Raw genomic sequence first — 27,134 nt, forward strand, 5'->3', positions numbered from 1 at the left:
CTGAACGTGTCAGAATCATAACACATCCAGCATTCATCTTATTTTAAAATTGGCTTTCTAATGAGACCAAATTTGGGCTCGTTGGGACACCCAGTTCCGGAGAAGTCCATACTCTGTACCCGTTGGGCTCAGAGGCTCGGGCTTACTGTGGCCGACAGATCTGATGGAGATTCGCAAAATGGACTTATTATGTTCCTAGCCTAAATCATTGGCCCAATATCTTATTATAATGGAACAAAGGACTTCCTGTCTTTACAGAAATTCTATACCAGTTCTAGCTGATTCAAGATTGGAGGAGTGTTATGAAAGGTAATTCAGTACCACAATGGACATAGAGGTCAGCGCACATACAGTGACCTGGCAATAACCCAAAAAACAAGAATGAGCTCTGAGACGTGGGAACTCTGTTGACCGCAATCCCTAATCCTCTCCAACCACACTAAAGGCAGCCGTGGATTGCGCCTAACGCTCCCTATGCAACTCGGCACGGCCTGAGAAACTAGCTAGCCTGAAGATAGAAAATAAGCCTACCTTGCCTCACAGAAATACCCCAAAGGAAAAGGCAGCCCCCACATATAATGACTGTGAGTTAAGATGAAAAGACAAACGTAGAGTTGAAATAGATTTAGCAAAGTGAAGCCCAACTTTCTGAACAGAGCGAGGATAGGAAAGGTAACTTTGTGGTCAACACAAAACCCTACAAAAACCACGCAAAGGGGGCAAAAAGACCCTCCGTACCGAACTAACGGCACGGAGGTACACCCTCTGCGTCCCAGAGCTTCCAGCAAGCAGAAAAAAACAAATTGACAAGCTGGACAGAAAAAAACAGCAAACAAAAAGCAAAGAGGAACTTAGCTATGCAGAGCAGCAGGCCACAGGAACGATCCAGGAGGAAACAGGTCCAATACTAGAACATTGACTGGAGGCCAGGATCAAAGCACTAGGTGGAGTTAAATAGAGCAGCACCTAACGACTTCACCACATCACCTGAGGAAGGAAACTCAGAAGCCGCAGTACCACTTTCCTCCACCAACGGAAGCTCACAGAGAGAACCAGCCGAAGTACCACTTGTGACCACAGGAGGGAGCTCTGCCACAGAATTCACAACAGTACCCCCCCCTTGAGGAGGGGTCACCGAACCCTCACCAGAGCTCCCAGGACGACCAGGATGAGCCATATGAAAGGCACGAACAAGATCGGGAGCATGGACATCAGAGGCAAAGACCCAGGAATTATCTTCCTGAGCATAACCCTTCCACTTAACCAGATACTGGAGTTTCCGCCTTGAAACACGAGAATCCAAAATCTTCTCCACAATATACTCCAACTCCCCCTCCACCAAAACCGGGGCAGGAGGATCAACAGATGGAACCATAGGTGCCACGTATCTCCGCAACAATGACCTATGGAATACGTTATGTATGGAAAAAGAATCTGGAAGGGTCAGACGAAAAGACACAGGATTAAGAACCTCAGAAATCCTATACGGACCAATAAAACGAGGTTTAAAGTTAGGAGAGGAAACCTTCATAGGAATATGACGAGAAGATAACCAAACCAAGTCCCCAACCCGAAGTCGGGGACCCACACAGCATCTGCGATTAGCGAAACGTTGAGCCTTCTCCTGGGACAAAGTCAAATTGTCCACTACATGGCCACCAACTCTCGATTGCCCACATCATAATTTCGCTCAGCAGGCAAAAACTTCCTGGAAAAGAAGGCGCATGGTTTCATCACCGAGCAATCAGAACTTCTCTGCGACAAAACAGCCCCTGCTCCAATCTCAGAAGCATCAACCTCGACCTGGAACGGAAGCGAAACATCTGGTTGACACAACACAGGGGCAGAAGAAAAACGACGCTTCAACTCTTGAAAAGCTTCCACCGCAGCAGAAGACCAATTGACCAAATCAGCACCTTTCTTGGTCAAATCGGTCAATGGTTTAGCAATACTAGAAAAATTGCAGATGAAGCGACGATAAAAATTAGCAAAGCCCAGGAACTTTTGCAGACTTTTCAGAGATGTCGGCTGAGTCCAATTATGGATGGCTTGGACCTTAACAGGGTCCATCTCGATAGTAGAAAGGGAAAAGATGAACCCCAAAAATGAAACCTTCTGAACACCAAAGAGACACTTTGATCCCTTCACAAACAAAGAATTAGCACGCAGGACCTGAAACACCGTTCTGACCTGCTTCACATGAGACTCCCAATCATCCGAGAACATCAAAATGTCATCTAAGTACACAATCAGGAATTTATCCAGGTACTCTCGGAAGATGTCATGCATAAAGGACTGAAACACTGATGGAGCATTGGCAAGTCTGAATGGCATTACTAGATACTCAAAATGGCCCTCGGGCGTATTAATGCAGTTTTCCACTCATCGCCTCGCTTAATACGCACAAGATTATACACACCACGAAGATCTATCTTGGTGAACCAACTAGCCCCCTTAATCCGAGCAAACAAATCAGATAACAATGGCAAGGGGTACTGAAATTTAACCGTGATCTTATTTAGAAGGTGGTAATCTATACAAGGTCTCAGTGAACCATCCTTCTTGGCTACAAAAAAGAACCCTGCTCCTAATGGCGACGATGACGGGCGAATATGCCCCTTCTCCAAAGACTCCTTCACATAACGCCGCATAGCCGCGTGCTCAGGCACAGATAAATTAAACAGTCGACCTTTTGGGAATTTACTACCAGGAATCAAATCGATAGCACAATCACAATCCCTATGCAGAGGTAGGGTATCGGACTTGGGCTCATCAAATACATCCCGGTAATCAGACAAGAACTCTGGGACCTCAGAAGGGGTGGATGACGAAATAGTCAGAAATGGGACATCACCATGTACCCCCTGACAACCCCAGCTGGACACAGACATGGATTTCCAATCTAATACTGGATTATGGACTTGTAGCCATGGCAACCCCAACACGACCACATCATGCAGATTATGCAACACCAGAAAGCGAATAACCTCCTGATGTGCAGGAGCCATGCACATGGTCAGCTGGGTCCAGTACTGAGGCTTATTCTTGGCCAAAGGCGTAGCATCAATTCCTCTCAATGGAATAGGACACTGCAAGGGCTCCAAGAAAAACCCACAACGCCTAGCATACTCCAAGTCCATCAAATTCAGAGCAGCGCCTGAGTCCACAAATGCCATGACAGAATACGATGACAAAGAGCAGATCAAGGTAACAGACAGAAGAAATTTATTTTGACTGTACCATACCAATGGTGGCAGACCTAGCGAACCGCTTAGTGAGCTTAGGACAATCAGAGATAGCATGAGTGGAATCACCACAGTAGAAACACAGCCCATTCAGACGTCTTTGTTCTTGCCATTCAACTCTGGTCAAAGTCCTATCGCACTGCATAGGCTCAGGTTTAAGCTCAGGTAATACCGCCAAATGGTGCACAGATTTACGCTCGCGCAAGCGTCGACCGATCTGAATGGCCAAAGACATAGACTCATTCAGACCAGCAGGCATAGGAAATCCCACCATGACATCCTTAAGGGCTTCAGAGAGACCTTTTCTGAAAATAGCTGCGAGCGCACCTTCATTCCACTGAGTGAGTACGGACCACTTTCTAAATTTCTGACAATATACCTCTATTTCATCCTGACCCTGACACAGAGCCAGCAAATTCTTCTCTGCCTGATCCACAGAATTAGGCTCATCGTACAGCAATCCGAGCGCCAGGAAAAATGCATCGATATTACTTAATGCAGGATCTCCTGACGCAAGAGAAAATGCCCAGTCCTGAGGGTCGCCATGCAAAAAAGAAATAATGATCCTAACTTGTTGAACTGGATCACCAGAGGAGCGAGGTTTCAAAGCCAGAAATAGTTTACAATTATTTTTGAAACTCAGTAATTTAGTTCTATCTCCAAAAAACAAATCAGGAATAGGAATTCTCGGTTCTAACATAGAATTCTGAACCACAAAGTCTTGAATACTTTGTACTCTTGCCGTGAGCTGATCCACACATGAAGACAGACCTTTAATGTCCATTGCTACACCTGTGTCCTGAACCACCCAAATGTCTAGGGGAAAAAAAAGGCAAAACACAGTGCAGAGAAAAAAAAATGGTCTCAGAACTTCTTTTTTCCCTCTATTGAGAATCATTAGTACTTTGGGCTTCCAGTACTGTTATGAAAGGTAATTCAGTACCACAATGGACATAGAGGTCAGCGCACATACAGTGACCTGGCAATAACCCAAAAAACAAGAACGAGCTCTGAGACGTGGGAACTCTGTTGACCGCAATCCCTAATCCTCTCCAACCACACTAAAGGCAGCCGTGGATTGCGCCTAACGCTCCCTATGCAACTCGGCACGGCCTGAGAAACTAGCTAGCCTGAAGATAGAAAATAAGCCTACCTTGCCTCAGAGAAATACCCCAAAGGAAAAGGCAGCCCCCACATATAATGATTGTGAGTTAAGATGAAAAGACAAACGTAGAGATGAAATAGATTTAGCAAAGTGAGGCCCAACTTTCTGAACAGAGCGAGGATAGGAAAGGTAACTTTGCGGTCAACACAAAACTCTACAAAAACCACGCAAAGGGGGCAAAAAGACCCTCCGTACCGAACTAACGGCACGGAGGTACACCCTCTGCGCCCCAGAGCTTCCAGCAAGCAGAAAAAAACAAATTGACAAGCTGGACAGAAAAAAACAGCAAACAAAAAGCAAAGAGGAACTTAGCTATGCAGAGCAGCAGGCCACATGAACGATCCAGGAGGAAACAGGTCTAATACTAGAACATTGACTGGAGGCCAGGATCAAAGCACTAGGTGGAGTTAAATAGAGCAGCACCTAACGACTTCACCACATCACCTGAGGAAGGAAACTCAGAAGCCGCAGTACCACTTTCCTCCACCAACGGAAGCTCACAGAGAGAACCAGCCAAAGTACCACTTGTGACCACAGGAGGGAGCTCTGCCACAGAATTCACAACAGAGGAGGGAGAGTGAGCAATGTAGGGAGATCGGCTTTCAGCTCCAAGCGCAATAAAAATTCTTCTGGGAGGGGCATGAGGGGTTTGGGATCTACACAAACACATCTCAGCAAACAGAAACACATAGAGAAGGGGGGGTTTTAGCCCACAGCATGGGTGCTAACAGGCAAAGCTACAAAATTATATTACATTTCATACAATATCGTGACAGCCTCATAGTGCAGAGATCAGCTGGAGAAGGCAGCAAAATCCACTATGGGGGAGGGGTACCCAGCAGAGAGGATTGATATTAGCCCCCTGGTGTTGCCACGCTGTCCCATGCAGTGAGCTTTCTCCCCTGACTTCTTCTCTGTGAGGAGATGCTGCAGCCTGCTGGGAATAGAACAGTGTAGGGGGCAGGGGATACAACGTAAGTCCTGCTCTTCCTCCACTGCTGTCCCTGTGTGCTGTGCCCGGGCCACATGACTACAGGTGAGCACTCACCATGTAGAAGGACAGAGACCGCAGCCAGTCTGGTGGGGAACGCTCATTGACCAGCATCTCTCCCTGCATGACACACCCCCTTTTTAAACTCCTGAACTCTGCACACCGTTCTCTCCCCGGCTCTGGGTAGTCACGTGATTATGGGAGAGAAAGGGGCCCGATGCTGCATGACACCGGGCCCCTCTCACTGCCGCCTGTAATCTTGACTTAGTGGCCCCACAGCAGCTGTATGCTGTGCTGTATGGCCCCCTCCACCTCTGTATACTGTGCTGTATGGCCCCCCCCCACCTTTGCTCCCTGGTGCGGTATGTCCGCCCCTGATTTTGCATTTGGACTTGTCGATAAATATTTTGATACTATAGCTCTGAAACATACCAATAATAAAAATACTGCGTGTAAATTACTAAGGGCCTGATAAATCAGTCTCAATGAACTGTCATCTGCAGTAAAATGAGACAAATTCATTAAGAGTCATCATAAGCCTCTGAATGAATTTAGTGAATCCTTCAACTGCCATGAGCCAATGCTAGAAACATTACTGATGGAAATGATCATAAATTAGGCATGTGCACTTTCTACAGATATAGCTGAAAGTGTTGTAAAGGACCAAAAGTTGCAAAATATTTGCGCAACTTTAAGTTTCTAAAAAAGTTGAAAAATTTTAGGAATTCTGGCCTAAAACACATTGATGAATTGGGCCCCAAGTACCTAATCACAGATAGGTAAGGAGTATCAGTTCTCAATTTTTTTGCCCAAAATCTTACATTGGACATTTAAAGGGAGACTGTCATCACCCAAAACTCAAATTAAACCATTTAAACTTTTATATTGGGGACTTTGTCCCTTTAAAAATCAAACTAGTAGTGAATATTTGACTTACATTGTGTGACAGAGTCACTGGTGAAGTGATAGAGGGAAGATATGTCTCACTGTGCATGATCGCGTCAGTGATTTGAAACCAAATTAGTTTCCTCCAGCACTGCGTGTTGGGACGGTATATACAAAATTATATAATGGGCTGGTTTTAGTGGACATTCATAGAGAGGGAAGGAGAATGTCCACGTATCTCCTCCTCAAAAACTGCCAGGACCTGTGTGATGTCAGAATCATGTGATCAGTCACATGAAGAAGGGATCACAAGGTCAGGGCTTAAATGGCTGACTGGCAGAGCTTCCAATGTTCATTGGTTCCTGGAGAGATAGGACTCCAGTGAGTTGTGTGCCCTGACTGAATCGTGCACATTGCTGTGTGTTAGCGGTCTGATCCTGCTAGGAAAAAGCACTGTGTTTTCTTTCTTTTGTTTCTTTGTCTTGTTGTTTTGCCCGGAGGGCTGTGTTCACTTTTAAGCTTGGTTTATGCTGCTACAATAAACCAAGAAATTTCTTAAAGAGACAGTGTTCCAGAGATAACTGGACACAGAGGTGAGTGAGGCGCTCTACCACAATTGTTTTAAATAATTTATGTTTTATTGGCTATTGAAATGAGGGGTCAATCTCACTGGATTGGATATGTAAATTAAGTGTACCCCTAGAATGACCAAAGGCTGAATGCACCATTCCACCACCTCAAATCCAATCCTTTGCAATTCCTGCTATGTTTATTGAAGCACTTGCTTTGGAGCTGAGAGCTCAGAACACTCTCCTGTCTACAGCGACCACTTCATACTGTGTCCCCTCTCCTGTCTGACATTGTGTGTATGCTGAAACCTTCGCTCCTGCAGGGTAATTGTGTGAAGGGCTTAATTCAGGCAGTGCTTCAAAGCAAATGCTGTCAATCAACATAATTGGACGTGTGGCGTATTGGACCAAAGATCCCTCATTTACATATTCAATAAAACAATTTTTATAGAGAACAACATATATAAGATCTACACAAGTATGATTTCTACGGGAGCTATGTCCCCTACAGGAATGTATCAATGGTTTAATTTGAGTTTTGATGACAGATTCTCTTTGAAGCAGGTACGGACTGGGGATGAAATTCAGCCCTGGCATTTGAAATCACACAGGCCCATGTTGTTCCCGTCCCCATGAACCAGATGGGATATACAGTATTACTAATATTACCCTGAAGGGAGGAAAGGAAGATTTACTACAAGACCAATATTTCTAATGATACCCGTGGCCTACTGGGGTAAATGATGGAGTCAGCGACTTTGTGCTCCTTCACAACTCTTAACAGTACGGGGAGTCTTGCAAACACCGATTCTGTAAGCAATGTAGCAGACAAGGTGGCCCATGACCAGACAGGCCCTTCTGGCATTTGCCAGAATTGCCAGATGGCCAGTCCGGCCCTGCTTTGAAGCCTTTACAGTTTTTAAATAATTTATAGGACCTTATACAGTATTATTTTTTTAAACATTATTACGTATTATTAAAGGATTTTTTTTCTTACCTGTTTTAATGTAGTTGGGATTTGAGTCCAAAAAGTTTGGGAGAACTAATCCAAAAAACAATGAAAAGCCTAATACGAATAAATTTCTTGATGAATTCATATCAACAAATTGTAGATTAGACAGACCAATAGCTGTAATCATGCCTGAAATAGTATACAAATAATCAAAGATAAGTATCATAAATTACATCAAATTTATCAAAGTAGGAATTACAATATGCATTGTGTAAATACCTTTGAACAAATTGTTAACAAAAAAGCAGTTTTTCTTTTATGTGCATTCCTCAAAATGATGTAGGTTATGGTAGCACGTTTAGACCAAAAAGGCTGCTCCCAGTAGCTGGACCCCTTTAGGCTTTATTCCAGGTACACTAACAGCTTGGCATTATTAATTGGTTATGAAACCAGTGTTATAGCCATTTCTCCAAAGTGCCCTTGGAGCCATTCTCAACATGACAACAGGAGACTGCTTGTTGCTCATGCAACTATGAGTGACTTACGTGTCTTAAACGTGCTATCATAGCCTGCAATGTCAAACTTGTCTCCCGTCCAACACTTTAGCATGAAATAACATTGCTCAGTCACCCTCTTATAAACCAATTAGTAGCATGTCAAGGCATGAAAGTACGAGGATTTCTGCATGTGGTGCTCATACTTGATTATGAATAAATTGTTCTGAAAATATAGTGCAGCGCCCCAGAGACCTGGTCGTTGCAGTAATGTCGCTCTGCCGCTAAGGAGGGTGATGTTATGTCTGATTGCACTCAAGGAGTTCATCTGGCCAGGTATCACAAGCACACATTACACTTCACACTCCGGCCACTAGGGGGAGCAAAGGGCACTATTTACTAGGTCACTCCTCACACTGGTAAAACTAGGGGTCGGATAGGAAGATAGGGTAGAAAGTAGCCTGGGCGAGCTCCAGGGAGGACCTGTCAGAGGTGGGTTCCTGACAGGGGCCTAGCAGAAAGGACTGATTGTTACAGAGCCGCACCTGCACTACCTTGCGGCAGCATCTTAGGAAAGACACGAAGAGAAAGATATTGTGGAGCAGTGAGAAACGGGATCAGAGTACAAAGGAGATAGAGCCAGTAGGAGTCGTGCCCCGAGAACGGCAACATCCTACTGAAGCACATAGCCGGTGGCCGGAGCACCGAGGAAGTAACAGACTCTACGCATTACTTCAAACAGCGGCAGGACAGTTATCTACAGGTTGGCTGTCTAACTTAAATCACCTGAACGGACATAGGAGGCAATCGTGGGAGACGAGCATCGCTAGGGTCCCAGAATAACTCCAGGCCTACCTGTCATACAGGTGCGTCCTAGCCAAATCATACTGGGGGACGGAGAGAAGAGAGAGGACAGATATGACAGTTGTGAGGACTATCCCGTGGTGCTCAGCAGGGAAGGACTACAACACACAGGCGCTAGAAGGTAGACACTGATTTCCACCTGCAAAGGGAACTCTGGATGTGCCTTCGGACCGGCCGGTCTCAGCCAGCCCTGTTAGCAGTGCTCTGGATTGCGGATCCTGAAAACCTTCAGTAAAAGGTAAAGAAACTGCAACCTTGTGTCCTTGTTATTCCTCACCTTTTATTGGATGCCCCTTAGCAGGGTCACGGACCGGGTCTAGCCACCGTGACAACCCCGGACCGAGTATCCCGCGGCCCTGTGTCTGGGGGCGCTCCAACTTGGCGTCACGAACAGGATCTACTTAAGCCTGAAGGATCAGGTCATGTGTGCCTTGGAACTGTGATTGAACTGCGACTAATTGCAAAGACTGTGTATCGCTATTTGCTGCCAAAAATCCGCCATTGCCGCGCCGTGTGGAGCGCGAGGGGAGGAGCTATAACTTCGTGGGTGGAGCCGGCTGGAAAAGAGCGCGGAGCAGGAAGACGCGGTGAGGTGCCTATCCCGGAAGAGGAACCCCGACCACGGCGCCGATCCCGGAAGGAGAACCCCGGCCCCGGCAGGTTAGCAAGGTGGAGGAACGGCCATGTCGGATCCCGGGGGAGCGGAGGCGGCGGCCACCGCTGCAGACTCAGGGGCACTTCCGAGATTCCGTGGCGGACGCAGCCACCAACCCGGTATCAACGCTAGATGCCGCGGGGCTTGCGGCGCCCATCAGCCAGCCAGACACTGCCGCAGCTACAATAGCCATAATGCCCTTCTCTATGCCGTACCTACCAGGAGCCACCTGGCTCCCACGATACTCCGGAGAAGCCCATACGTTAACTGACTTTAGAGAGGGGATTTGTAGCCTGCTCGAGTTTTATCCCTTGACAGAGCCTCAGAAAGTTCATATGATAATCGGCCAACTCTTTGGAGCGGCATTGAGGGAAGTGAAGTCATGGCCCGTTGCGATAAGAGAACTGCGCAACAGGTATTTGCAATGCTTAAAACCACCTTTGACACCCGCACCGCTACGGAAATTAAATTGACGTTCTATGGGTGCAAGCAGCGGCCGCAGGATAGCTTATGGGACTATGCCCTTAATCTGCAGCAGGCGCTGCGGGCCATCAAGCAAAGTGACCCAAACAGCATGCAAGATGAAGATAAACTCTTGAAGGAGCGGTTCGTCGAAGGACTCCTGTGCAGTAACCAAAGGGCCCAGCTACACTTCCTGGCCATGCAGAGTCCAGATCTGACTAGGGTTGAGCGAAACGGGTCGTTCATTTTCAAAAGTCGCCGACTTTTGGCAAAGTCGGGTTTCATGAAACCCGATCCGACCCCTGTGCGGGGTCGGCCATGCGGTACGCGACTTTCACGCCAAAGTCGCGTTTCAATGACGCGAAAAGCGCCATTTCTCAGCCAATGAAGGTAAACGCAGAGTGTGGGCAGCGTGATGACATAGGTCCTGGTCCCCACCATCTTAGAGAAGGGCATTGCAGTGATTGGCTTGCTGTCTGCGGCGTCACAGGGGCTATAAAGGGGCGTTCCCGCCGACCGCCATGTTACTGCTGCTGATCTGAGCTTAGGGAGAGGTTGCTGCTGCTTCGTCAGAAGCAGGGATAGCGTTAGGCAGGGTCCATTAACCACCAAACCGCTTGTGCTGTAGCGATATCCACTGCCCAACACCACCTTCGGTGTGCAGGGACAGTGGAAGCTACATTTTTTTTTTTTCCCCTCAGCGCTGTAGCTCATTGGGCTGCCCTAGAAGGCTCCCTGATAGCTGCATTGCTGTGTGTATGCCGCTGTGCAAACCAACTGCTTTTTTCAAAGCACAAATCCTCTTGTTCCTTCCTTTCTGCACAGCTATCTTTTTGGTTTGTACACACTTTTTATTTAATTTGTGCATCAGTCCACTCCTTATTGCTGCCTGCCATACCTGGCTGAGATTACTGCAGGGAGATAGTAATTGAAGGACACTCCCTGTTTTTTTTTTTTTTTTGTGGGAGATTAAGATTGACATTTCTGCTAGAGTGCCATCCCTGTCTGTGTCATCTCTCACTCAGTGGGCCATAGAAAGCCTATTTATTTTTTTGCTTGATTTGGGTTATAAAATCTACCTGAAAAAATCACTACATCAATCAGTGGGAGAAAAATATTGGCCTCAGGGCTTGTGTGCCACTCTTGACTCCTGTGTGCATCATCACTCACTCAGTGGGCCATAGAAAGCCTATTTATTTTTTTGCTTGATTTTGGTTCTAAAATCTACCTGAAAAAATCACTACATCAATCAGTTGGAGAAAAATATTGGCCTCAGGGCTTGTGTGCCACTCCTGACTCCTGTGTGCATCATCACTCACTCAGTGGGCCATAGAAAGCCCATTTTTTTTTTTTTTTTGCTTTATTTGGGTTCTAAATTCTACCTGAAAAAATCAATAAATCAATCAGTGGGAGATTAATATTGGCCTTTGGGCTTGTGTGCCAGTCCTAAGCGTGCCATCTCTCTCTCTCAGATAGTGGGCCATAGAAAGCCTATTTATTTATTTATTTTTTTTAATGGGTTTATAAATTTTCCCTGGAAAAAAAAAAAAAAAGTGGGAGATTAATATTGGCCTCTGGGCTTGTGTGCCAGTCCTGAGCGTGCCATCTCTCTCACAAATAGTGGGCCATAGAAAGCCTATTTATTTATTTTTTTTTGGTTTTATAAATTCTCCCTTAAAAAAAAAGGGAGATTAATATTGGCCTTTGGGCTTGTGTGCCAGTCCTAAGCGTGCCATCTCTCTCTCTCTCAGATAGTGGGCCATAGAAAGCCTATTTATTTATTTTTTTTTTTAATGGGTTTATAAATTTTCCCTGGAAAAAAAAAAAAAGTGGGAGATTAATATTGGCCTCTGGGCTTGTGTGCCAGTCCTGAGCGTGCCATCTCTCTCACAAATAGTGGGCCATAGAAAGCCTATTTATTTATTTTTTTTTGGTTTTATAAATTCTCCCTTAAAAAAAAAGGGAGATTAATATTGGCCTTTGGGCTTGTGTGCCAGTCCTAAGCGTGCCATCTCTCTCTGTCTCTCAGATAGTGGGCCATAGAAAGCCTATTTATTATTTTTTTTATTGGGTTTATAAATTTTCCCTGGAACAAAAAAAAAAAGTGGGAGATAAATATTGGCCTCTGGGCTTGTGTGCCACTCCTGACTCCTGTGTGCGTCATCTCTCACTCAGTGGGCCATAGAAAGCCTTTTTTTGTTTTATTTGTTTTCTAAATTCTCCCTGAAAAAATCATTTTATTTTCTTTGGTTTCTAAATTCTTCCTGAAAAAATCATTTTATTCTATTTTTTTTTCCTAAAGTCTCCCTGAAAAAAAAAAAAAAAAAAAACAAATCAGTGGGAGATTAATATTGCCCTTTCTGCTTGTGTGCCAGTCTTGACTCCTGGGTGTGCCATCTCTCTCTCTCTCTCCAATTGTGGGCCATAGAAAGCCTATTATTTTTTTAGCTTGATTTGGGTTCCAAAATCTACCTGAAAAAATCACTACATCAATCAGTGGGAGATAAATATTGGCCTCTGGGCTTGTGTGCCACTCCTGACTCCTGTGTGCGTCATCTCTCACTCAGTGGGCCATAGAAAGCCTTTTTTTGTTTTATTTGTTTTCTAAATTCTCCCTGAAAAAATCATTTTATTTTATTTGGTTTCTAAATTCTTCCTGAAAAAATCATTTTATTCTATTTTTTTTTTCCTAAAGTCTCCCTGAAAAAAAAAAAAAAAAACAAATCAGTGGGAGATTAATATTGCCCTTTCTGCTTGTGTGCCAGTCTTGACTCCTGGGTGCGCCATCTCTCTCTCTCTCTCCAATTGTGGGCCATAGAAAGCCTATTATTTTTTTTAGCTTGATTTGGGTTCCAAAATCTACCTGAAAAAATCACTACATCAATCAGTGGGAGATAAATATTCATACTGAAGTTATAGCTCACCGTGTAATTTGTGTGACAGCAACAAATACCGTTAGTTTGTTTACGTTTTTAAAACAATGAGGAAGTATGGTGGAAGAGGTCGTGGCCGGGGGCGTTCATTGTCAGCTGGTAATGAGGGTAGTGGTAGTGGTGGAGCATCAGCTGGTCGTGGGAAAAAAAATATTGCACCTAAGTCTGGAGCTGTGGAGCCAGGTTCGTCGTCTGGCTACACAAGGCCTCGAACGCTCCCTTTTCTGGGAGTAGGAAAACCGCTTTTAAAGCCGGAGCAGCAAGAGCAAGTTTTGGCTTATCTTGCTGACTCAGCCTCTAGCTCTTTTGCCTCCTCTCGTGAAACTGGTAAATGTCAAAGCAGCGCGTCGTTAGTGGATGTTCACGGTCAGGGACAAGTCGCTTCCTTGTCCTCTTCAGCAAAAACAACAACAGAGAAGAATGCAGCAGGCGACACAACGGGTTACACATACCGTCCCTGGCTTAGAAAGTGAAGCAGTTAACAGTCCATGCCCATTACAAGTTGAATCTGACATGGAGTGCACTGATGCACAGCCACAGCCAGACTACTATGCTGGTCCTTTGACTCAGACCACAACATTGCCCTCGCAGGGTGCTGATCAAGAATCAGACCCTGATGAGACTATGTTGCCCCATCACGAACGCTATACCACCGACCGACACGGTGACACAGACGAAGTTGCACACGAGCTACAAGAAGAGGTAATAGATGACCCAGTTCTTGACCCCGATTGGCAGCCATTGGGGGAACAGGGTGCAGGCGGCAGCAGTTCTGAAGCGGAGGAGGAGGGGCCGCAGCAGGCATCAACATCGCAACAGGTTCCATCTGCCGGGCCCGTATCTTGCCCAAAACGCGTGGCAAAGCCAAAACCTGTTGGAGGACAGCGTGGCCATCCGGTTAAAGCTCAGTCTGCAATGCCTGAAAAGGTATCCGATGCTAGAAAGAGTGCAGTCTGGCATTTTTTTAAACAACATCCAATTGATCAGCGCAAAGTCATCTGTCAAAAATGTTCAACTACCTTAAGCAGAGGACAGAATCTGAAAAGTCTCAATACAAGTTGCATGCATAGACATTTAACCACCATGCATTTGCAAGCCTGGACTAACTACCAAACGTCCCTTAAGGTTGTAGCACCCTCGGCCAATGAAGCTAGTCAGCAACGCAACATCCCTTCCGGCAGTGTAGGGCCACCATTTTCCGCACCACCTGCAGTATCTGTGCAGGTTTCTTTGCCAGGCCAAAGCAGTCAGGGTCAGGGAATCACCAGTTTCGTAGTAGGAAACACTGCATCTAGGGCACCGGTGGCAACAATACCATCTCCCACCGTCTCTCAGTCTGCCATGTCCACCGGCACCCCCGCTAGTTCCACGATCTCCAGCTCTCCAGTCCAGCTCACCCTACATGAGACTATGGTTAGAAAAAGGAAGTACTTAGCCTCGCATCCGCGTACACAGGGTTTGAACGCACACATAGCTAGACTAATCTCGTTAGAGATGATGCCCTACCGGTTAGTTGAAAGCGAAGCTTTCAAAGCCCTGATGGACTACGCTGTACCACGCTACGAGCTACCCAGTCGACACTTTTTTTCCAGAAAAGCCATCCCAGCCCTCCACCAGCATGTTAAAGAGCGCATCGTCCATGCACTCAGGCAATCTGTGAGCACAAAGGTGCACCTGACAACAGATGCATGGACCAGTAGGCATGGCCAGGGACGTTACGTGTCCATCACGGCACACTGGGTAAATGTGGTGGATGCAGGGTCCACAGGGGACAGCAAGTTTGGGACAGTTCTGCCTAGCCCACGGTCTAGGAAACAATTGGCTGTAGCCGTTCGCACCCCCTCCTCCTCCTATTCGTCCTCCTGCAGAAGCGAGAGCTCATCCACAGACCGCAGTCGCACAACCACTCCATCCGCAGCTGCCACTGTTGCACACCAGGTCTCCCATTATGGGGCAGCTACTGGCAAACGTCAGCAGGCTGTATTGGCTATGAAGTGTTTGGGCGACAACAGACACACCGCGGAAGTTCTGTCCGAGTTCTTGCAGAAAGAAACGCAGTCGTGGCTGGGCACTGTAGATCTTGAGGCAGGCAAGGTAGTGAGTGATAACGGAAGGAATTTCATGGCTGCCATCTCCCTTTCCCAACTGAAACACATTCCTTGCCTGGCTCACACCTTAAACCTGGTGGTGCAGTGCTTCCTGAAAAGTTATCCGGGGTTATCCGACCTGCTCCTCAAAGTGCGTGGACTTTGCTCACATATCCGCCGTTCGCCCGTACACTCCAGCCGTATGCAGACCTATCAGCGTTCTTTGAACCTTCCCCAGCATCGCCTAATCATAGACGTTGCAACAAGGTGGAACTCAACACTGCACATGCTTCAGTGACTGTGTGAACAGAGGCGGGCTGTTATGTTTTTGTGGGAGGATACACATACACGGGCAGGCAGTAGGATGGCAGACATGGAGTTGTCAGGTGTGCAGTGGTCGAAGATTCAAGACATGTGCCAAATCCTTCAGTGTTTTGAGGAATGCACACGGCTGGTTAGTGCAGACAACGCCATAATAAGCATGAGCATCCCCCTAATGCGTCTGCTGATGCAAAGTTTGACGCACATAAAGGATCAGGCGTCTGCAGCTGAGGAAGAGGAAAGCCTTGATGACAGTCAGCCATTGTCTGGCCAGGGCAGTGTACAGGACGAGGTAGCGGGCGAAGAGGAGGAGGAGGACGAGGAGGATGATGGGGATGATTAGATTTTTAATGAGGAAGCTTTTCCGGGGCCACTGGAAATTGGTGGCGCGGCAAGGCCGGGTTCTGGTTTTTTGAGGGACACAAGTGACGTGGATTTGCCTGAAACTGCCCCTCAACCAAGCACAACCGCAGATTTGAGAACTGGAACTTTGGCCCACATGGCGGATTATGCCTTACGTATCCTCAAAAGGGACACACGCATAACTAAAATGATGAATGATGACGATTACTGGTTGGCCTGCCTCCTTGATCCTCGCTATAAAGGCAAATTGCAAAATATAATGCCACATGAGAACTTGGAACTAATATTAGCAACCAAACAATCAACTCTTGTTGACCGTTTGCTTCTGGCATTCCCTGCACACAGCGCCCGTGATTGTTCTCACACGAGCTGCAGGGGCCAGCAGACCAGAGGAGTTAGAGGGGCAGAAATCAGAAGTGGCGTTGGCCAGAGGGGTTTTCTGACCAGGTTGTGGAGTGATTTTGCTATGACCGCAGACAGGACAGGTACTGCAGCATCAATTCAAAGTGACAGGAGACAACATTTGTCCAGTATGGTTACAAATTATTTTTCATCCCTTATCGATGTTCTCCCTCAACCGTCATTCCCATTTGATTACTGGGCATCAAAATTAGACACCTGGCCAGAATTGGCAGAATATGCATTGCAGGAGCTTGCTTGCACGGCAGCTAGTGTCCTATCAGAAAGAGTATTCAGTGCTGCAGGTTCAATACTAACAGAAAAAAGGACTCGTCTGGCTACCCAAAATGTAGATGATCTAACCTTCATTAAAATGAACCACAACTGGATTTCGAAATCTTTTGCCCCACCTTGCCCGGCTGACACCTAGCTTTCCTATGAAAAGGTCTTGCCTGTGGACTATTCTGAATGCCTTTTCCAATCTCGTAATTTTCTGCACCTGATTGTCCAGCATACGACATGTTTACACCTCACTAAATGGCCAAACTCCCCACACGGGGCCGTGGTATCGACACTTGGCGACAGCACCCGTGAGAGTGCAGTTTGTCTGAAGAGGTGGGTGAGCCCGCTTTTGGTCGACGGCACTGCCACTGGGTCCCTCCTAGTACAATAAAGTGTCTCTGGCGGTGGTGGTGCGCACCCAACGTCAGACACACCGTTGTAATATGAGGGGCCCTGGGCCTGTACCGCCGGCCACAAGACAGTTTCCCCCCACCCCAGCTCAAACAGTGCTCTACCACTTGCAAAATTATCTCACAGCTCCACCAATGTTTAGTCTATGCGCTGACATCCTTCAATGCCTGCAACTGACAATACCATTGTATTGACATTTTTGTTATGTTAGGCCTTCGATGCCTGTCTGTGGTCACTCCTTCCACTAGGCCTCCACTGACCACACCACTGCTGCCCGTGTACCCCTGGAACCAATTTAAAATTGCCTACAGCCATGTGTTATTATTTTAGGCCTTCGATGCCTGTCTGCGGTCACTCCTTCCACTAGGCCTCCACTGACCACACCACTGCTGCCCGTGTACCCCTGGAACCAATTTAAAATTGCCTACAGCCATGTGTTATTATTTTAGGCCTTCGATGCCTGTCTGCGGTGACTCCTTCCACTAGGCCTCCACTGACCACACCACTGCTGCCCGTGTACCCCTGTAACCAATTTAAAATTGCCTACAGCCATGTGTTATTATTTTAGGCCTTCGATGCCTGTCTGCGGTCACTCCTTCCACTAGGCCTCCACTGACCACACCACTGCTGCCCGTGTACCCCTGGAACCAATTTAAAATTGCCTACAGCCATGTGTTATTATTTTAGGCCTTCGATGCCTGTCTGCGGTCACTCCTTCCACTAGGCCTCCACTGACCACACCACTGCTGCCCGTGTACCCCTGTAACCAATTTAAAATTGCCTACAGCCATGTGTTATTATTTTAGGCCTTCGATGCCTGTCTGCGGTGACTCCTTCCACTAGGCCTCCACTGACCACACCACTGCTGCCCGTGTACCCCTGTAACCAATTTAAAATTGCCTACAGCCATGTGTTATTATTTTAGGCCTTCGATGCCTGTCTGCGGTGACTCCTTCCACTAGGCCTCCACTGACCACACCACTGCTGCCCGTGTACCCCTGGAACCAATTTAAAATTGCCTACAGCCATGTGTTATTATTTTAGGCCTTCGATGCCTGTCTGCGGTCACTCCTTCCACTAGGCCTCCACTGACCACACCACTGCTGCCCGTGTACCCCTGGAACCAATTTAAAATTGCCTACAGCCATGTGTTATTATTTTAGGCCTTCGATGCCTGTCTGCGGTCACTCCTTCCACTAGGCCTCCACTGACCACACCACTGCTGCCCGTGTACCCCTGGAACCAACATCAGAAAATATAAAAATAAGTATTTTGCTTATAAAAAAGAAAATACTGGAGAGATATCAAATGCAGACATTTTAACATTAAAAACAAACACATACAACAAAAATCTGGTACAGTACTAAAAATGGCCACCAGCTACAATAACTTTCTCCTGCAAGTAGTTAACTGAAAGGTTTTTTCAATTTTAAACACAGATATGGCATCCACCGAGTGTTGTCCTGTCGCGTCTTCTTTATATTATTGCCAAGAAGATGCAAAACAATGAAAATAATAAAATCATTATTTACCAAAAAAATAGAGTAAGTCAAAACCACATTGCAAATAAACATTCATTCCAAATAAAGAAGCAGGGCGCGTCCGAGGGTGAGTATATACCTAATAAGAATATAATCACCCTCGGACGCGCCCTGCTTCTTTCCGACAGCCTTCCTTCCTAAGAATCAGCCCTTCCGTGGTGTAGAGAGAGGGTTTGTTACACTCCAAGGTGTTCCCCAGGTTGCCTTTCCTGAGCTTCGATCTTCTGGCTCTCGTTTAGTAGTTGTTGGAAACTACGCTGCATTAGGCCTACAAATTGGGTATGGGGTGTAGAGAGATGGTGTGTTACACTCCAAGGTGTTCCCCAGGTTTCCTCTCCATTGCTTCGATCTTCCGGCTCTCGTTTAGTAGTTGTTGGAAACTACGCTGCATTAGGCCTACAAATTGGGTATGGGGTGTAGAGAGATGGTGTGTTACACTCCAAGGTGTTCCCCAGGTTTCCTCTCCATTGCTTCGATCTTCCGGCTCTCGTTTAGTAGTTGTTGGAAACTACGCTGCATTAGGCCTACAAATTGGGTATGGGGTGTAGAGAGATGGTGTGTTACACTCCAAGGTGTTCCCCAGGTTTCCTCTCCATTGCTTCGATCTTCCGGCTCTCGTTTAGTAGTTGTTGGAAACTACGCTGCATTAGGCCTACAAATTGGGTATGGGGTGTAGAGAGATGGTGTGTTACACTCCAAGGTGTTCCCCAGGTTTCCTCTCCATTGCTTCGATCTTCCGGCTCTCGTTTAGTAGTTGTTGGAAACTACGCTGCATTAGGCCTACAAATTGGGTATGGGGCGTAGAGAGATGGTGTGTTCCACTGTAGAGAGATGGTGTGTTCCACTCCAAGGTGTTCCCCAGGTTTCCTCTCCATTGCTTCGATCTTCCGGCTCTCGTTTAGTAGTTGTTGGAAACTACGCTGCATTGGGCCTACAAATTGGGTATGGGGTGTAGAGAGATGGTGTGTTCCACTCCAAGGTGTTCTCCAGGTTGCCTTTCCTGAGCTTCGATCTTCCGGCTCTCGTTTAGTAGTTGTTGGAAACTACGCTGCATTAGGCCTACAAATTGGGTATGGGGTGTAGAGAGATGGTATGTTCCACTGTAGAGAGATGGTGTGTTCCACTCCAAGGTGTTCCCCAGGTTTCCTCGCCAATGCTTCGATCATCATGCTCTCGTTTAGTAGTTGTTGGAAACTACGCTGCATTAGGCCTACAAATTGGGTATGGGGTGTAGAGAGATGGTGTGTTACACTCCAAGGTGTTCCCCAGGTTTCCTCTCCATTGCTTCGATCTTCCGGCTCTCGTTTAGTAGTTGTTGGAAACTACGCTGCATTAGGCCTACAAATTGGGTATGGGGTGTAGAGAGATGGTGTGTTACACTCCAAGGTGTTCCCCAGGTTTCCTCTCCATTGCTTCGATCTTCCGGCTCTCGTTTAGTAGTTGTTGGAAACTACGCTGCATTAGGCCTACAAATTGGGTATGGGGTGTAGAGAGATGGTGTGTTACACTCCAAGGTGTTCCCCAGGTTTCCTCTCCATTGCTTCGATCTTCCGGCTCTCGTTTAGTAGTTGTTGGAAACTACGCTGCATTAGGCCTACAAATTGGGTATGGGGTGTAGAGAGATGGTGTGTTACACTCCAAGGTGTTCCCCAGGTTTCCTCTCCATTGCTTCGATCTTCCGGCTCTCGTTTAGTAGTTGTTGGAAACTACGCTGCATTAGGCCTACAAATTGGGTATGGGGTGTAGAGAGATGGTGTGTTCCACTGTAGAGAGATGGTGTGTTCCACTCCAAGGTGTTCCCCAGGTTTCCTCGCCAATGCTTCGATCATCATGCTCTCGTTTAGTAGTTGTTGGAAACTACGCTGCATTAGACCTACAAATTGGGTATGGGGTGTAGAGAGATGGTGTGTTCCACTCCAAGGTGTTCTCCAGGTTGCCTTTCCTGAACTTCTATCTTCAGGCTCTCATTAAATTGTGGTTAAACGGAACAACTGCATTTGGCGTACTAGTTGGTTTGGGGCCTACTATCGGTGTCTGCCGCTCCTTGCTGTTCTCCTGGTTTCCTGTCCTGAAATTCCATTTTCAGGCGCTCGTTAAGTAGTTGTTAATGTTAGACTGCATTTGGCCTACTAGTTGGGTTGGGGCCTACTATCGGTGTCTGCCACTCCTTGCTGTTCTCCTCCACTGAACAAAGCTGTGCCGCCTGTTTACTACTGTTGCCAATTTTGAACTGCATTTCGACTACTTACTGATTTGGGCCTACTCTCTGTGTCAGCCTCTCATTCCAGTTGTCCTCCACTGCAATGCCCCCTGATTAGTCCTGTGTTACCAATTTTGAACTGCATTTAGCCCACTTTATTCTTTGGGCCTATATCTGTGTTTCCTCCTCATCCTGCCCATTGCCCAGCCAGTGATAGATGAGTCTGCTGGTACATTGACCCATAACGCAACATTTCCCGTGCACGCTACACTGCAAGATTGTGACCCTGCTGAAAGTCAGGTCCCCCTTCCCGCATACCATACCACCTTACACGGGGACAAACAGGAAGGTGCAGATGAAAGTGCAGGTTCCTTCATCAGGTGGGGGGAGGAATACTAGTTGGCAACGTCACTGGCACAGGGCCTCTCATGGTACGCAAAAGTGTTGCTGCCGGTGGGAGGCGCCCCCGCCGTGCAAACACACCGCTGTACTTTGAGGGGCCCTGTGCCAGTGCCAATGCCAACGAGTGGGCCCCCCCTGCTTGCTCAGGTTCACAGCACTTGCAAAGTTGAAATACTTACCTCTCCCTGCTCCACTGCCGTGACGTGGTCCAGATTTCCTGGGCCCACTAATTACTTGAACCAGCCCTACCCACCACAACTTTAGCCAAATGACCCCCAATTTCAAATGCCTTCCAATTATTATAAGGTAAATTACGCTTGACAAGCTTCATTAAGAAGAATGGATGGTTTTGACATTAAAATGGGCACTCTAGGTGTTTTCCTGGCCCCCACTCACTGCCGACTATGCTGCCCCATTGACTTGCATTGGGTTTCGTGTTTCGGTCGATCCCGACTTTACGTCATAATCGGCCGATTTCACTCGACCCGACTTTTGAGATAGTCGGGTTTCGCGAAACCCGGCTCGACTCTAAAAAGGTCAAGGTCGTTCAACTCTAGATCTGACTTTTGCGCAATTTAAAGATAAAGCCATCCAGGCACTACCAGAGCGACAGCCCAGCCGCGCCACACTTCCCAGGCGTCAAGCCCTCACGTACCACCAGGAGGTGGTGCCGGACGCACCCGTTTCCGCCGAGGCCGATGCCCAGACCCTGGAAGACTACTCCCCTGCAGGACTGCGCCTCCAGATACAGGAGCTGACCAGGAGCGTTGCTGCCCTAGTCCGGATCGTCCAATCCCTACAGGAGGCCCCCAAGGAGAAGATCCAGTTTGCTTCCAGACCGGAAGATGTCCCCTGGCAGCGACCAAGGAGAGTCCCGTCGACCAGAGGCAGAGACGACGATCGCTTTCATCGGGATGGGCGACCCATCTGCCGCTGCTGCCGCCAGGTGGGCCATCTTGCAAGGTACTGTAATTTAAACGAGCAACCCCTGGGGCAGAGGGCCAACCCCCAGGAGTCAGGCCCGCAGAATTGGAGAGCCAAATACATCGGAGGACGACCAGTTCTCCCCATCGTGATCGATGGTATCCCCATGAATGCTTTGCTGGACACTGGTTCCCAGGTGACAACTATGCCCTACATCCTCTATAGACGTTATTGGGAGGACACCGACATTACCCGTGGCCCTGATGATGATTTTACCATAATAGCTAGTAATGGTCAGCCACTGCCGCAAGTGGGGTATAAAGAGGTCACCATTAAGGTGGGGCGGGTAGAATTGAAGGCCCAGGGAATTGTCATTGTTGATATTGACCGACGTGAATGTAACCCCATGATGACCATCGGTACTAATGTCATAGAAAATTGTCTTGCAGAAGTTATTGTCTTGTTACAGCAGGTAGCAGAGACAGCTGGTTACAGTGAACAACGTGCCCTGCAGAAAGAAATCAGAGCCCTAATGCAGAGACAGCAGGTGGAGCTGACTGGTGGTGAAATTGGCCGGGTCACAGTGAGTGATTCGAACCCCATTGCAGCACCCCCCAGGAGTGAAATGTTAATATGGTGTCGGGCAGCCATAGGTCTCGGGGGCAAAGACTATCAGGCCCTAGTAGAGCCTGTGTATTCAGATAATAGGCCTACCCTCCTGACAGCCAGAGTGGTGGTTGACGTCCGCAAGGGGAGGGTGCCAGTACGTGTCCTTAGCTGTGGGGAGGAAGAAGTCCACCTGACCAAATATGTCACGCTTGCCAAGCTGTTTACTGTTAATAACAGCGTGATACAGGCACCCGGGCCCTTGGTCCCGTCCAATCCGGCGGAGGACAACGGCTCTGCAGGGCAATCGAAAGATTGGTGTCAAGAATTACCTGTGGGCACTGATTCTACCCCACCTCACCAGATAAAGGGGGCCTACAGGGTGGTTCACGAGTATGAGCGGGTATTCAGCAAGCACCCCCTTGATTTCGGGCGGGTAAAAGGGATTCAACACCATATTCCCACAGGAGATCACCCACCCATAAAAGAGAGATACCGTCCTGTACCCCCAGCTCATTATCAGTGTGCCAAGGACATGTTACGAGAGATGAAGGAGGTTGGGGTAGTGAGGGACAGCTGTAGCCCCTGGGCAGCTCCATTAGTTCTCGTTAGGAAGAAAGATGGCACCATGAGGATGTGTGTGGATTATAGGCAACTAAACCGCATTACACATAAGGATGCATACCCCCTGCCTAGGATAGAGGAGTCCTTGGCTGCCTTAAAGTCTTCTAACTACTTCTCTAACTTAGATCTCACCAGTGGGTACTGGCAGGTTCCCGTAGCAGAGGCGGACTAGGAAAAGACAGCCTTCACGACACCAATGGGTCTCTGCGAGTTCAACTACATGCCCTTCGGATTGTGTAACGCCCCGGGGACGTTCCAGAGGATGATGGAGTGCTGCCTGGGACACAAGAACTTTGAGACCGTGTTGCTATATTTGGACGATGTTATTGTCTTCTCCAAGACCTATGAAGACCATTTGAAGTACCTGGCCGAGGTGTTTGAAGCCCTGTCCAACTTTGGCTTAAAGGTGAAACCGTCCAAATGCTATCTGCTGAAACCCAAGGTGCAGTACCTGGGGCATGTGGTGAGTGCCGAAGGAGTGGCCCCAGACCCCGACAAGGTCACGGTGATAAGGGACTGGCCGCAGCCCAGTAATCTCCATGAAGTCCGACAGTTCCTTGGGTTGGTAGGGTACTACCGGAGGTTTATCAAAGATTTCACCAAGAAGGCCGCACCGTTGCAAGACCTGTTGGTGGGCCAACCCAAGAAGCCCAAGGGCAAGAATACAGCGTTTGATTGGAACGACGGACTGGAAGAATCGTTCACTTGCTTAAAGTCGGTGCTGATGGGAAAAGAGATACTGGCCTACCCTGAATATGACCAGCCGTTTGTATTGTATACGGATGCCAGCAACGTGGGGCTGGGAGCTGTGCTGTCCCAGGTCCGAAGGGCAAGGAAAGAGTGATTGCCTATGCCAGCAGGAAACTTCCCCCACTGAAAGAAACCCTGACAACTACAGTTCCTTTAAGCTGGAGTTCCTCGCTGTCGTTTGGGCCATGACGGAGAGGTTCAAGGACTACCTGGCCTCAGCAAAATTCACCGTTTTCACGGATAATAATCCGCTTACGCATTTGGACACAGCAAAACTCAGTGCCTTGGAGCAGCGGTGGATGGCCCGGTTGTCCAATTACGATTTCACCATCAAGTACCGGGCGGGGCACAAGAATGCGAATGCCGATGCATTGTCTCGGATGCCTCACTTGCCTAAAACGGGGGAGGATCCAGAAGCATTTGAAGAGGTAGAGCTGCCCGCTTTCCATCGCCCCAAGGCAACCCAGTGTTCCCATCAAGTGAAGAACAGGCGCAGGAATCAACAAGGCGCCCCGTTGGATCCCCTGCCCCATCATGGGTGGACAGAGAACCAGGATGGTGACCCTGCGGTCCGTCAAGTGAAAGAGCTCCTGACGCAGGCAGGTTTGCATCCCGGCCTGGATGATCCACCAGAGGCATTACAGTTGTGGAAGGAGAGGGGCAAACTGTTTATCCACGATGGCAAGCTGTGCCGGAGGAACATCGACCCACGCACCCATGAATTGGTATGGCAGATCGTAGTCCCAAGACAAGATGTGCCAATTGTTAGGGCTAGCGGAACGCACCGAGAAAATAGAGATGTTTATTATAAATGGTGCATTCGCAGCCCGGGGTCCACCGTGCAGGAGGAACCTGCTGCTAGCGAATGGCGGCACTGTTAGGCGGTATAGGCTAGCTCTGTTCTCCACAGAGTAGCCGTGAAAGGGAAGCACTGCACCCTGTTAGCCTCACAGGAGCACAAGCTTACTGCCAAGCTGATAGCAGTCAGTGGTTATGCAACATGCAATCTCCTCACCGGAGAAGTCGGTATTCTAGGAGCTTATTTCAGCCGGGTCCCTGAACACTCTCATACAATCTCCTCACCGGAGGTGCCGGTATTCTAGGGGCTTATTTCAGCTGGGTCCCTGAACACACTCATACATAACCACACTGGCGCAAAGCACATATATGACTTGATACTAGCGCATGGCCGTGCGACCATGCGAGCCTTAAATAGCTGCAGCACATTTAGGACCTTTCAAAGAAGGACCAATGGAGTGCTGCAGTACTTGAGCATGTGACCCTAGATCTCCACTGAGAGATCTTGCCCTGAGCATGCTCAGAGTGCAAAACAGGATTTAGTCCCAGCACCTACAAGGACCTTAGCTGCAGTATCTGATCATGTGACCCTCGATCTCCACTGAGAGATCTTACTCTGGGCATGCTCAGAATGTGAAAAGCAGGACTTAGCCCCAGAAGCGTCCGCTCGCCGCTGCCCAGCACTGACTCCAATGGCAGAAGCAGGAAATGCAGCAGTAACCCTTAGCACAGAGTCAGACCGAGCGAGATGCTGGGATTGACGTCTCTGCTGAGCAGGCTCCACTGCGGCAGGAGAATGAGAGACCGCAGCGGAGATGGCCCAAGATTCCCCCTGTGCAGAGACAGGAACTCGACCCCTAACATTACCCCCCTCCTAGGGCCCCCCTCCTTGGGCCTCGCTACGTTCGAAGGCAGCAATGAGCTGCAGAGCCCGAATGTGCTCAGTAGGCTCCCAGGACCTATCCTCAGGGCCGTAACCCTTCCAGTCCACCAAATAACATTTTTTGCCACGTACCACCTTGCACCCCAAAATAGCGTTTACCTCGTAATCGTCCGTAGACGAACCCGATGTCCCAGCAGATGACTCGGAAAACCGGGACATATATACGGGTTTCAAGAGGGAAACATGAAAGGTGTCGGTGATACCCAGGCGTGGCAGAAGGGCCAAACGATAGATCACAGGATTAACCTGTTCGAGGACCTTGAAGGGGCCCAAGTAGCGAGGAGCAAACTTAGTGGACTCAACTCGCAGCCGGATGTTACGGTTGGAGAGCCACACCAAGTCGCCAGGAGCAAAGGTCGGAGCGCGGCACCGATGTGCATCGGCGGAGGACCTCATTCTCTCCTTGGAGGCCCGAATGGCATCCTGAGTGCGGTCCCAAATATCCCGTGCCTCCACAGCCCAGTCTGCCACCCTGAAGTCGGCGGAAGACACGGGCATAGGCACAGGTACCCGCGTATGCTGACCATAGTTGAGGAGGAATGGGGTTTTTCCAGTGGAGTCGGCTACAGCGTTGTTCAGTGCAAACTCTGCCCACGATAGCAAGGATGCCCAGTCTTCCTGCCTGGCTGAAACAAAATGTCGTAGGTATGTGACCAAGGTCTGGTTGGCCCTCTCTACCAACCCATTCGTCTCGGGATGATATGCGGAAGAGAGATTTAACTCAATGCTGAGAAGACGATAAAGCTCTCTCCAGAACCGAGACGCAAACTGGGGGCCCCGGTCACTGACAATTTTGTCTGGCATACCATGTAGGCGGAAGATGTGTTTTATGAACAACGCTGCCAAGGCCCATGCAGAAGGTAACTGTGGTAGCGGCACCAAATGCACCATTTTTGAGAAATGATCGGTGATGACCCAAATGATGGTACAGCCGCGAGACTTGGGTAAACCCACAACAAAGTCCATCCCGACCATCTCCCAGGGCCTGTCTGCCACCGGCAAAGGATAGAGTAACCCAGCTGGCCTTTGACGAGGAGATTTATTTTTGGCGCAGGAGACACACGCCTGAATATAATCTCTGACATCCCGGACCATATGTGGCCACCAGTACGTCCTCGCCAGCAGCTCAGATGTCCTCTTTGTCCCAAAGTGTCCACCCACCCTGGACGAATGAGCCCAAGAGAGAACCTCCGGTCGCAAATGAATGGGCACAAAAGTCTTGCCCGGAGGCACAGACTCTAGCGAAACCGGCGCTACGGTTCTCAGTC

General features: G+C 48.2%; 1 protein-coding gene across 1 annotated transcript in view; it reads right to left on the minus strand.

Annotated features, from left to right (window-relative positions):
* Nucleotides 1–27,134, minus strand: part of SLC23A1 (solute carrier family 23 member 1) — a 334,606-nt gene that overhangs the window by 41,209 nt on the left and 266,263 nt on the right. Inside the window, exon 13 of the mRNA XM_069764941.1 lies at nt 7,853–7,996. Coding sequence (XP_069621042.1) covers nt 7,853–7,996 — 144 coding nt within the window. The remainder of the gene's footprint in view (nt 1–7,852; nt 7,997–27,134) is intronic.

This window comes from Ranitomeya imitator, chromosome 4 (assembly GCF_032444005.1).
Source record: "Ranitomeya imitator isolate aRanImi1 chromosome 4, aRanImi1.pri, whole genome shotgun sequence".
In the NCBI taxonomy this organism is placed as follows: Eukaryota; Metazoa; Chordata; class Amphibia; order Anura; family Dendrobatidae; genus Ranitomeya; species Ranitomeya imitator.